The sequence below is a fragment of the Triticum aestivum genome, chromosome 1B, assembly GCF_018294505.1.
Source record: "Triticum aestivum cultivar Chinese Spring chromosome 1B, IWGSC CS RefSeq v2.1, whole genome shotgun sequence".
Lineage (NCBI taxonomy): Eukaryota > Viridiplantae > Streptophyta > Magnoliopsida > Poales > Poaceae > Triticum > Triticum aestivum.
Genome location: NC_057795.1, coordinates 586,804,746 through 586,816,133, shown reverse-complemented (window position 1 = coordinate 586,816,133; position 11,388 = coordinate 586,804,746). Strand labels below are relative to the sequence as shown.

At 46.2% G+C, this 11,388-nt stretch overlaps 2 protein-coding genes across 2 annotated transcripts; one reads left to right on the top strand and one right to left on the bottom strand.

The window, feature by feature from the left end:
- Positions 1-2,759: 2,759 nt before the first annotated feature.
- Positions 2,760-6,218, bottom strand: LOC123140130 (transcription factor VOZ1). The gene is made up of 4 exons (XM_044559870.1): positions 5,863-6,218; positions 5,497-5,778; positions 3,784-4,282; positions 2,760-3,691 (listed from the first exon to the last, which is right to left on the bottom strand). Exons 1-4 carry the CDS (start codon positions 6,115-6,117, stop codon positions 2,967-2,969), a joined length of 1,761 nt encoding a protein of 586 aa, XP_044415805.1. The 5' UTR covers positions 6,118-6,218; the 3' UTR covers positions 2,760-2,966.
- A 2,867-nt stretch (positions 6,219-9,085) lies between these two features.
- On the top strand, positions 9,086-11,096 carry LOC123096233 (acetylserotonin O-methyltransferase 1). The gene is made up of 2 exons (XM_044517901.1): positions 9,086-10,460; positions 10,701-11,096. The coding sequence occupies exons 1-2, from the start codon at positions 9,687-9,689 to the stop codon at positions 10,998-11,000; spliced, it is 1,074 nt and encodes a 357-aa protein (XP_044373836.1). The 5' UTR covers positions 9,086-9,686; the 3' UTR covers positions 11,001-11,096.
- The last annotated feature ends 292 nt before the right edge of the window (positions 11,097-11,388 follow it).

The following is an 11,388-nucleotide window of genomic DNA, read 5'->3' as shown; positions in this document are numbered from 1 at the left end:
TTTTCTTTGTCTGCATTGCTGTTCCTTGCCAACATGTAGCATGCGATTAGCAACAACAGTTTTTTGTTTTAAAAAAGTTAGCAACATATTTTATTTTTAAGAAGATTGACTATAGGCTAACAATACCCAGTGTGAGACATCACCAGAAGGGAAAAAGAAAAGAAATTCCAGTGACCAGAACATGCTACATTGAGCCAGCTGCTAGTTATAACCTTCAGAAGAGGCTACATTGAGCAGGCCTGGAAATGCTTGGAGCTGTCACCAATCTTGCATATGAAACCCAAGTGAATCTGGGAGTCCGCGAATCATACGAATCCTCAACCATTCTCAGGATATATATACATCTAAGGAAAAAAAGGAAAGAAGAACAGAGCCGACTGAATTTGCGAATCCTCCGATGCTAGGGTCCAACCGCATCAGCTTCTGAAGAAGCAGATACCCTAAGATGCTCTATCTTGGCTCGACAGGCAAGGACCAGACTATATTTTACAGTCAAAGTACAGCACATCAAACATGGTATCTATGAGCAAGCGAGAGCAAATGGCGGGCGACCTCGCGGAAGACGGGTGAGCGCGCGGCGGCGCTGCCCCGATCTCCCTTCTCCGACCTCCCCTTCAGCAGCTGCGACCAGATCCGGGATCCCCTCGACGTCCTCTCTCGGCGGCTGCTCTTCTCCCGCGGTGGCTCCCTCCGCTATGGCTCCTCCTCCACGCCCGAAGCCGGCTTCTGCGCCACCGTCGGCGGCGGCAGCCGCGGCCTCCCCAGCCCCGTCCGCCTCCCTCTCGGCCTCCTGCGCTCCACCATGCTCGGCACCCCCGTCGTCATCGGCGCCGGCTGCTGCTCCGGCCGCGCTGGGCGCGGATACCAATGGGCAGAGGATGCTTCCTTGGCCAAGCCGATGCCCGCGACCAGGCGGCTCCCCCGCGCCGGCAACGGCCCCTGCGGCCCCGTCGGACGCCGCCCCTCCAGCCACCTCCAAGCTCGTGGTGAAGCTGCGGCCGCCGCCCGCCGTCGTCCCCGGTGGTTCGACCCCATTCGGCTTCTCCAGCAGCATTCCATCAAGTGAAGCATCCATTCTGGAACTGGAGTCCACGCCACAGTCTCTTCCGTGCGTCCACGCGATTGCCGTTGGCAACGTCGTCCCGGCGACGGCACCGGCCCTGCTCCAACAATCTGCGCCACAAACCCCGCGTCCGTCGCCGCCACACTCGCTCTCCCCCGAGCTTGCGACTGCAGATTCTTCGGCACCGCCACCCACCGCTGCTGCGCTGGCTGCGACTGCCCTTGCTTCCCGCAGGTCAGACCCGACCATTGGGGGGCGGAAGGCAACAACATCCTCGGACGTTGCGCCCACTGCTCTTGCGTCGCAGATCATTGCTGGAGGCGACCGATTCGTCCCGCCTGTGCGCCCTGGTTGGGGGGATTGGCGTGGATGCTTTCGTCGGGATGACGCACCTACCGTTGAGTGTTGTGCGGCCGCTCCGCCCGGGGATGAGCTGGGGGGCTGGCAGCTCGTCTCGAAGGGGCGTCGTTCGGCGTCTCCTCCGGCTTTTCATCGCCCTACCTTCAATGCACGGCTGCCTCCTCCGACATGGCTGAAAGATAGATGTTTCCGGTGTTTGTGTCGGGGTCATCGAGCACACTCTTGCAGAGATCCAATCCGTTGCAGGAATTGCCTCCGTTTCGGCCACATTGCTCGCTTTTGTCGTGCGAAGCAACTCGTCGACGAGGCTATGCCGCAACCATGTGTTGCTCCACCGCCTGCATCCGTCATCCAAGCTGATGTGCCATTACAACCTGTCCTTGAGCAGCAGGCTGAGCTACTTTGCGTTGAGCTTCGCGAATGCCTTGTGCGTGTTGAGAGTGTCTTGGCAAGGGCGGAGGTTGCTCTTGGTAAACTTCAGGTTGTGTCGATTGGGTCTCTACTTCCCGAGCTTCAGGTTGGCTCTGCAGATGGAGAGGAAGTCGACCTCTATGGAGGGTTCTCTCCTCGTGCTAGACCCTGCTCTATGGTGTCGACTGACGTTGGGGGTGAAGTGATTGTTGAGGATGTGGCTCCAATTCTACAGATTATGCCTGAGTTGACAGTGCTATGTGAGGAGTCCACTCCACCTCTTTCGGTGGCGATTCCGAAGGAGATGGGCTTGCTAGGGGCGTTGGCGGTGCCCATGACACCCTCACCACCGCCCTTGGAGTCTAGCCAGATAGACTTTATGGTGTGTGCAGGTTTGGATGCCTCGGTCACGCGCTTGCCTGTGACCGTTGGGCACGTGGTGCCCCCAGGTGGAGATGTTGTTGGGACAAATACGTTGGCACCTTGTTCCGATGCTCTCTTTGCAAAAGAGCTTTGCAGCTTGCTCTCTAGCTTGGAGGCGGCTAGCCCTGGGTCTGGTAAAGTGGTTGCATGCATCCTGACCGAAAAGTTTAACAAAGACAAGACCAAAAAGGTGGAGAAGTCTCTCAAAAGCAAAAACAAGAAGAGTGATGCCTTAGGGAAGGCGTCTGCGGCTGCTTAATGGCTGCTCCTTGGTCTTATGGGCCGTCCTCATGGTTTAGCTTATCATCGTGGTTTTTGGGGGGTCATTTCTCTACATCCGAGGTGTTCTTTTTGGGGATTCCTTTGCGATGTAGATGCGTGTGGGCTTGGGTATGTTGCTTGTTGGAAATGTTTGTAGGGTCGACAGTGCGATCTTGGGGGTTTAGACTTTGGGAGTAGTCCGCATGTGATTTGTTTGTATTGGTTTTCGCCCGGTTTTCCATTAATTAACCGGACAACTCTCTTCTTCTTAATTAATCGATGAGGCAAATCTTTTGCCTCCGTTTCGAAAAAAAACATGGTATCTATCCAAGATGTCTACACTTACAAAAAACTGCAGGGCCACGGTGTCGAGCCCCAAATTTTAGTTGACACTGTTACAATCTGTCTTGAGACGCCTTGCAGCGCACGAGCTTGGCATGTCGCATCTTCAGGTGCCGCCACTGGGGTTCCAGTAGAAATCGCCTTTTCCGTCAGGGTAACCATATGGGAGATGAGGTCCATAGACGACGTTTTCATTCAGATATGACATCGGGTCCACTTGTGATGCATCTTCATAGGCGTTCGAGGTACTGTCCTGATTGGGGATGCTGGGAGCCACTGCTTGGTAAGCATTGGAGGCACTGGCCTGATTGGGGATGATGTTGAGGGGCACTGCTTCATAAGCATTTGAAGCACCCGCTTGATTGGTGGTCTTGAGAGCTGGATATGTATTCGCATTGGTGTCCTTTTGAGTAGCCTTTGTCTTGCTCCTAGCGCCCCGCTTGTTGTCCACCGGACTGTTTGCACTAAGCTTGACCATTTGCTGCTGGATTTCGTTGAGTGAACTGCTGCCCAGTTTTGATTTAACACTCCTTTTAGGATCAGAAGCCTTGAACTCAAGCCGGTACAAGGCTAGAGTGTTAGAATCATTTATCTCATATTCAAAAAGGTGCCACTCATAGTTGCTGGATGGTTGTGGGTCCATGTAATAGGATTTCTTCAGGCCCCCAAAGTCCTTCATCACTTGCTTCCTTGATTCATGCCATCCACGGCCGTTGTAATCTGGCAACGACCTTTGCTTGCGGTTGCCGCTCTCAAATGCCCTCCTTGGTCTGTCAAAGAATAACCATTCCCTAAGAGATTCACCCTCAAGAAGAGAAAGATCAAAAAGTTCTGCAAAAACAACAGGCAACCAACAATTAGCACAAGAATTTGCTAATATCAATGTTCACCATAAAATGCTAACACTTAATAACCAAGCATACCATGTGCATTCCAAGGTGATTTTGATGTTGCAGCCCCTACACAGACAGGAATACCAACATTTTTTCCTTGGACTTTTGCACAAAGAGCATCAAACAGGGGCCCATCTTTCAAATCAATACCCCTTGGCCGCATCACAGGTCTTGTTCCCATTGTCCCCAGAAGACCATCATCATTCAAAGCTAAGCCAGCATGATATGGGTTGCAGTAGTCTTGACACTCTTCTGATCCTCGCACAGGTCGACCACAATCCCAGAGCGCACATTTTGGCCCCAAATATTGAGAAGGTGATGGGCTGACTGTTGTGAGCAAGTCTGACATGTGGAAAAAAACATCTCCAGTACTTTGCACAGAGTTATTTGCATCAGCATATGAACTATTAGAATGTTGCAGATCTAGTGGCAAATTGAACTGCTGATGTTCCGGCTGGTTATTGAGGCCATCTGGGTTTGACCCGTGAAGAAAATCATCAATACTAAGTTCATGGTCTATATAGTACATCTGCAATCAAAGGTACAACAAAATCTCATTAAAGCTATGAGTAGAAAAAAAATGAAAAGGTAAGGTACAATCACCAGACATACCAAGAGTTGGTGTACTGACAAGTAACAACGCATACTTGCACATATTGACAAGCACTTTGATTGATTCAACAATTTTGCAGGCACAAAGAATAACGAAAAGCAGGATCACAAAAGCATCATCAAACGTGCATGGGTTCATTACCATATCAAAAGGTACATATGAGAAATCAAATAAAGGAGGAAAATTCAGAAATTAAAATTTAACAGGACCAGTTTGGACCAGAAACTCCAAAACCTTTGCACAACTACGGATCTTATTTCAACGGAGATACACAATCATCAAGCAAGGCATCACCATCTAAACTTAGGAAGGTCATTATTGGTTCCTGTTTATAATTGCGTTAGCCAATGAATAAACTGTACTATTGTGGCCTGTGCTTCTCAGATGGTTAGAAAAATAATGCTGTAACACGTTACTCATAATAGAACAACACATTTCTCTATGCTGCGATGGCATACTGAAGCGCCCCAGTCTTTTTGTTGTTATCTCATATGAAGATGTGGGACTATGAGGTTATTTTATAGTTTTGATTATTTATTAAGATCAACTACGGACAATGCATACAAGCACTTGGCCTTTTCTAACAAAAAAGAAGTAGCCGACAACACCAATAACAGGATCATAAGTAGTTCAAGTCAACAAAGAGGGAGACTGCTATCGAAACATAGTGGTTCAGTTAAAAAATGAACAGGTTTATCGCATGTACTCCAAGCACACATACATATAGAAGTAAAATCAATATAGTTCTTAAATAAGTAACCATAATTTAATAAAAACACCAAATCTCCTGCTTTGTCCAAAGTACCCGAACTTTTATGAACAAAGAAGTGTATCTGCTAGCACAAAACTCCTCACCAAACCTTAACTGTTATTGTGGGTTACATTACAATAATTTTTGCACGCTATGAAGGATCACGCGGCACATCAGAATGCTTCAGTCCACAACGGAGCTAACTGGCAACTAGGCAAGGATTGACCCCCACTAACAATTTACAGTTTTACACATTTAGTCAGTAAGGAAGTCATAGTAGTCTAACACACAATTTCATCCACATGACTGATGGTGGCATACAAAAAATACCATTCCACTAAACCATTCAAAAAGGGAGACATCAATCACGGTGAGGTACCTGATCACTGAACAATGCATTAGCAACATCAGCTACTTCTCCCCCACAATCTCCCTGCATTCCATGACCCAGTGACTGCTGTGACGCATTGGCACCGCCATCCACAGTCCCTCCGTGTACTTGCAGTCCGGGGTTGAGACTCTGATGATCGTCCTGCCGGGAGGGCTGCATCGGCTGCGCCAGCTTGCTGGTGGCGTCGTCCTCCTCCTCAATCGCCAGCTGCAGCAGCCGCAGCGTCTCCGACGGCGGATCCGCGGCGCCCTGGTTGTTCCCCAGCGAGTTCTGCAACGCGGCACGAGACCAAAAGTCAGAGACAGCAAACCCTGAACACGCAAGGGGAGGAAAGGCTAGGGTTTGGAGAGGTACCTGGAGGGAGGAGGCGGGGGAGGCGACGCTGAGCTCGGCCCGCCACTCGCGGAGCATCTGGTGGACCTGCTCCTCGAGGACGGCGGCGTCGGCGGAGCGGCTCTCCTTGCGGGCGGACTGGAGGCCGGAGAAGATCTCCTGGAGGTCGTCCACGCGGGTCTTAGCGCGGTCGCGGAACTGCTGGTGCCGCGTCGACGAGCGGGGACCCTTCCCCGTCGCGGAGCCGCCGCCGCCGCCGGTCGGATCGCCCGCCATCGGTGCCGATCAGGGCGGCGCTGGTGGTGCGGTTGCGGCGATTGGGAGTGGGGGGTCGATTCGCCTTTGGAGTTGGCGATTGTTTTCCTTCTTTATTTTTTTTTTACCACATGTTAGTTTTGGAAAATGTTTGGTCCTTTGAGGTTCTTCCTTCCTCCCTCCCTCTCTTTCCTTCCGCACTACACCATCATGGTAGTACAAAACATGTATACAATTAAAAATGTTTTTTCTTCACCCTTCTGTAAAGAAATATAAGAGCGTTTAGATGACTACAGAGTGAGTAGCACATACGATCGATCCATCCGGCACCATTCGCATCGAAGCACATCAACTTGATTTGACGATGAAGGAATACCACACCATGAGTTCCGCTCTACCATTTACTGAATGAAATTCCACTTAAAAAGAGTTCACTTTTTATTTTGTAAACTAATGATGTTTTAGATATAGGCATGACCATGCTTTTTTTTATGGTGTTTTGGTCGGCAAAATGCTAGTTTGGACCCATTATGAACTGCAATAATTTGTAAAATAGTGACTATGGAGAAGAAAGTTGTAGATTAAATTGTGAGAACACCTAGTCATAGAAGCACATATTTATCACATAAAATGGTTCAACCAAATGAAGAGCTCACCAACACGTCTTTTGATCACATGACAATAGGGTTCATCTTCATCAAGAAAACCATCGATTATACATCCTTTATGTATGTGTCAGATAAAGATGATGACAACAAGGTCTGAATCTTTCAACCTTGCATTGATTGCCATCATGCCAAAGCTCATGCAACACAAAGATAGAGTGCACACAATATGAAAATACGATAAGACCTGCTAAGTAAGTGTGATGAACCGAGAGACCGGAATATATAGAAAAATATAGTTGTGGTCGAAATGAATGCTATGATTCAAAAGGGTAAACCATAGCACCAAAGAAAAAAAAATCATTAAGCCTAACCACCCGATAAAGCAAAAACAATAAGCCACAATGTGAAATCAATATAACCATGCCAAGGATAAAAGTATAAGAAGTTGGAGAAACTATTTGCGACATGTACCCTTGTAGTAGCACGGAATAAGAAGATGCACAAAGTAATGTGCTTTCAAACAACCAAGTCAGCTCTCCCAAGTTTCACAAGGTGGACCATTCGTAGAAACGATTGAACCAAGATACCCAAGAACAATGAACCCTTTTTACCAATTTCATACGGACACCCATGTTATGAGCACGTAAGCATTGAAAACTAAGCACACTTTGCTCAAGGTTTAGACATGGATAGAGTCCACAACATATAACTTTGACTTTTTTTATGTGAACATGTTAGTACAAAATCCAGTAATATTAACTTACTTTAGTAACCGAAAAGGTACTAATTTTTTTGGTTGAGTTGGTGAGAAGTTGTCTAGTCGGAAAAATGTCAATGTTGCACATATTTAATATCTCTCTGAGCCTCCAAAATGTTGACATCACCACAAAGTAAACATAAACACTCCCTCCATGACATAACATAAGGTGTACTATTTTTCATAAAGTCATTTATTTTTTATTTTTGAGCAAGTTTATAGAAAAATCATCAATATCTTGAATACCAAAATAATAATAATAAATGTTATGAATCTAATGATAGATATTTAGCATCGTGGTATTTTCTCAATAAAGTTGGTCAAATACAAATACATTTGACTTTTCAAAAAATCAATACACCTTTATTTTGAAACAGAGGGAGTAATTATTAATTCGAGAAATTTAGTATTTTCTCAAAGTAATCATAAATAATAATGAATTAATGATATATTTATGTATTTTATCTGCAAATATAGGGTAAAGATTTGTAGTGTCCAAAAATGAGAAGAAGTTAAAAACACATACAATGAACTTAATTGTAATTTCATGTTTTATTCAGGTGGACTTACATATGAAAATGGCTCTGTTATTATTTTTGTAAAAAAATGTGCTATCTATTTGTAGAAAGATCTTTTTATCCTTGACATCTACTCCATTTTTTTAGCAGAGCTCTGTTTTCTAGAGGAATGATGAAGCTGTGCTATTTCCAGAAACATGGAGCTCTGTTTGTAACATCGGCCCATTGTACGGCCTGCATCATATAGTTGGGCCGGCATGGGCCACACCACCACCCCCTCCAAAGTCTGATTAAAAAAACCCCTCAAAATAAAAGTGACCACAGCAGCAGACCCTCCTGATCACCATTGCTATCTATGTTCGACGGCGGCCACGACAAACTCGCCGGCGTGGTGGCGGCCACCTCCCGCCGTCGGATCCGCCACAAGGCGTACCGAGGTAAGGTCGCGGCGTGCCACCCGGCGGCGTAACGTGCTGACCCGAGGGAGGCAGGGCTCAAGCAGGGTCGCGCCCACTGTGCTGGCGCTGCCACCCCGTCGCCGTCGGCTCCTGCGCTCAGGGCCATGGGAGCTCCAGTAAGCGCTTGCTCAGTTCCATTTTCTGTCTGGTCGGTGTACATTTGATTTGGACGGCGTGCATCAGCCATACGGGAAAAAAATGTACTGCATCCATTGATTAGGTGTGGATTAGATATCCGTACCCCCGTCGGCTCCTGCGCCTAGGGCTAGGGGAGCGCCCGTAAGCGCCTGTCCAGTTCCATCTTCTACTTGTTCTATGTCTGATCTCGGCGAAGTGCATGAGCCATGCCCATGAGAGTGGATCAATCTTGTTCACCCTGAGTCCTACCGTCCGAATTTGGGCTCTGAATTCAGCAACCTTTTTCACCACCATGTGCCTTAATTCTCACCATTTCTCTGTTTGAGTCATATTTTTTTTCTTTTGCCGAATCAGACACCCGACCCGAGTGGCTGTCCTCTATTTGGCATGTACGGAATCTGCCTAACCGACACCCAAATCTGTGTCAGATTCCAACACTAGTCTACAAATTGCGACTGTAACAACGCTACAGCCGTCCAATATATGGACCACAGGTAGACACGACAGGGTGATGCCACAACTAGAACAGAAAGGAGTTCTGCATTGATCTTACACATTGTTCCCCATCGAGCATCGAACAATGTTTTCTGCCAAGTGCTTCAAGATCTTTTTATTCAAGTATAGATCCTTACAAAGGACAGAAAATTTACAACCATTCATTAATTGTGGCCGAAAATATCCCCCGTTGTCTAATTAATAGAACAAATTTGAGAGTAGGACAAATTTTTGAGTTGCACTGAAAGAAGTGGAACTTGAGTGGAGAAAACACAGTGGAGCCACTCATGAATATATCTTAATGAGCAAACATTATATCTGAACGAGTTAGTTGTGTACCTGAGTAAATATGCTCAATAGCTATCACAGACACTATTTTTTTCCGCCATGTAAAAAATACTGTTTATCGTAACTATAATCAATCAATACATAGCAAAGTTCATCCCAAATGGCTTGACACAATCCCGACGTTGACATATAAACGTGTCAACATCCTTAAACAATTTATTACCCAAGGCCTTACCATGTGCCTTAACAGGCAGTATTTGTGTATATATAGACCAACCAGCATGACTCCAATCCATCCATTACCAAAGGAAAAAAAAAGCCAGCAAAAATGGCGTCCATCCAGGACAAGCATAGTTCTCAGGAGTTGCTCCAGGCCCAAGTTGATCTTTGGCACCACGCGTTGGGATTTGTCAAGTCCATGGCACTCAAATGTGCAATGGAACTGCAAATCCCCAACACCATTCAACACCATGGTGGGTCTATGACCCCTTCGGAGTTGGCCATGAAGATCGGACTCCATCCGTCTAAGCTTCCCCGCTTACGACGACTCATGCGTGTGCTCACCGTATCAGGCATCTTTGTTGTCCATGAACCAGCCTCGCCAGACAAGGAGGTTGTTTACGGGCTTACCCCTACCACACGTCTCCTCGTTAGCGACAAAGTTAACTTATTTCCCATTCTGTCTTTGATGCTTGATTCAACTGTCATTTCCCCTTTCCTTGGCATGCACTCATGGTTTCTAGATGAGTGCTCCACGTCCCTGTTCAAAAAGGCTCATGGCCTAAATGTTTGGGAGATGGCTGACCAGGACAATACTTACAACCAGCTAATCAACAACGCAATGGTTTCTGATAGCAACTTTCTCATGGACATCATCTTGAGGGAGTGTGGTGATGTATTTCTTGGCATAAACTCGCTTATTGATGTCGCTGGAGGTCATGGTGGAGCTGCCAGGGCAATTACGAAGGCATTCCCGCAAATGAAATGCAGTGTGTTGGATCTCCCTCATGTGGTTGCAGAAGCTCCTACTGATGAGCATGTGCTGTTTATTTCTGGTGATATGTTTAAGCACACTCCACCAGCGGATGCCCTTTTCCTAAAGGTACACTCTTTAGATTTATTTTTTCTTATTCCCTTGGAGCACATCCACGTTTTGTAATATCATGTTTTTTGACAAAATTTTGTAATGTCATTGAAACAAAGTGTGTATTTACTATTTAGCCACTTATACATACCAATTGAACCACTAAAGCGAGCTAACTAATTTTGTATGACAAAACCCTACAATTTCCAGCATTATAGGGGCTAATGGTAACATATTCGTCTCTGCTGTATATCTCAGTCTGTTTTTCATGATTGGGGCGATGAAGACTGTGTTAAGATATTGAAAAAATGCAAGGAAGCTATCCCTCCCAGAGATGCTGGTGGAAAGGTGATAATTGTTGATATGGTGGTTAGATCTGGGCCAAATGAGATTGTAACAAGAGAGACACAGGTTTTGTTTGATCTCTTTATCATGTGTTTTGAAGGGATCGAGCGAGAGGAATTCAAGTGGAAAAATATATTCATGGAAGCTGGGTTCAGCAACTACAAAATTATAGCAGTCATGGGTGTTAGATCTGTTATTGAGCTCTACCCTTGAATACTCTATGAAAAAACTACCATCTATAGCCGGGTGTTTATCAATATTTTGCTCATGAGACAACGGTTAATATTAAGATGATGTGCCTATGTTTCAGTTCTTACTCTTGTTATTCAGCATATGGTCTACAGTTCCACACCAGCAAATAATCCTTTCATGTCTATTTTACTAATGGTAGTGCACGAGCCATGAGTGGACATTCTTGGCCACACCCTTAGTCCTATTTGTCTGACTGAATTCAGCTCGTAAACCTTTCACCGCGTTTTAGGCGAAATCGTTTGGCTATCTCTTTGGTTCGCTTCCCATACTAACCATGAAATGAGTGCGCCATCTACGTTTGTTTTCACGATTTCTCCGTCAGAATTTGGGGCATTTCGTCCTAGATATA

Coding starts and splice junctions, on each gene's coding strand:
- LOC123140130 (XM_044559870.1), bottom strand. CDS start 6,117: ATGGCGGGCGATCCGACCGGCGGCGGCGGCGGCTCCGCGACGGGGAAG. Junction 5,779..5,862: donor CCCCCGCCTCCTCCCTCCAG/GTACCTCTCCAA, acceptor GCCGCGTTGCAG/AACTCGCTGGGGAACAACCA. Junction 4,283..5,496: donor ATGCATTGTTCAGTGATCAG/GTACCTCACCGT, acceptor CTTTGATTGCAG/ATGTACTATATAGACCATGA.
- LOC123096233 (XM_044517901.1), top strand. CDS start 9,687: ATGGCGTCCATCCAGGACAAGCATAGTTCTCAGGAGTTGCTCCAGGCC. Junction 10,461..10,700: donor CGGATGCCCTTTTCCTAAAG/GTACACTCTTTA, acceptor TGTATATCTCAG/TCTGTTTTTCATGATTGGGG.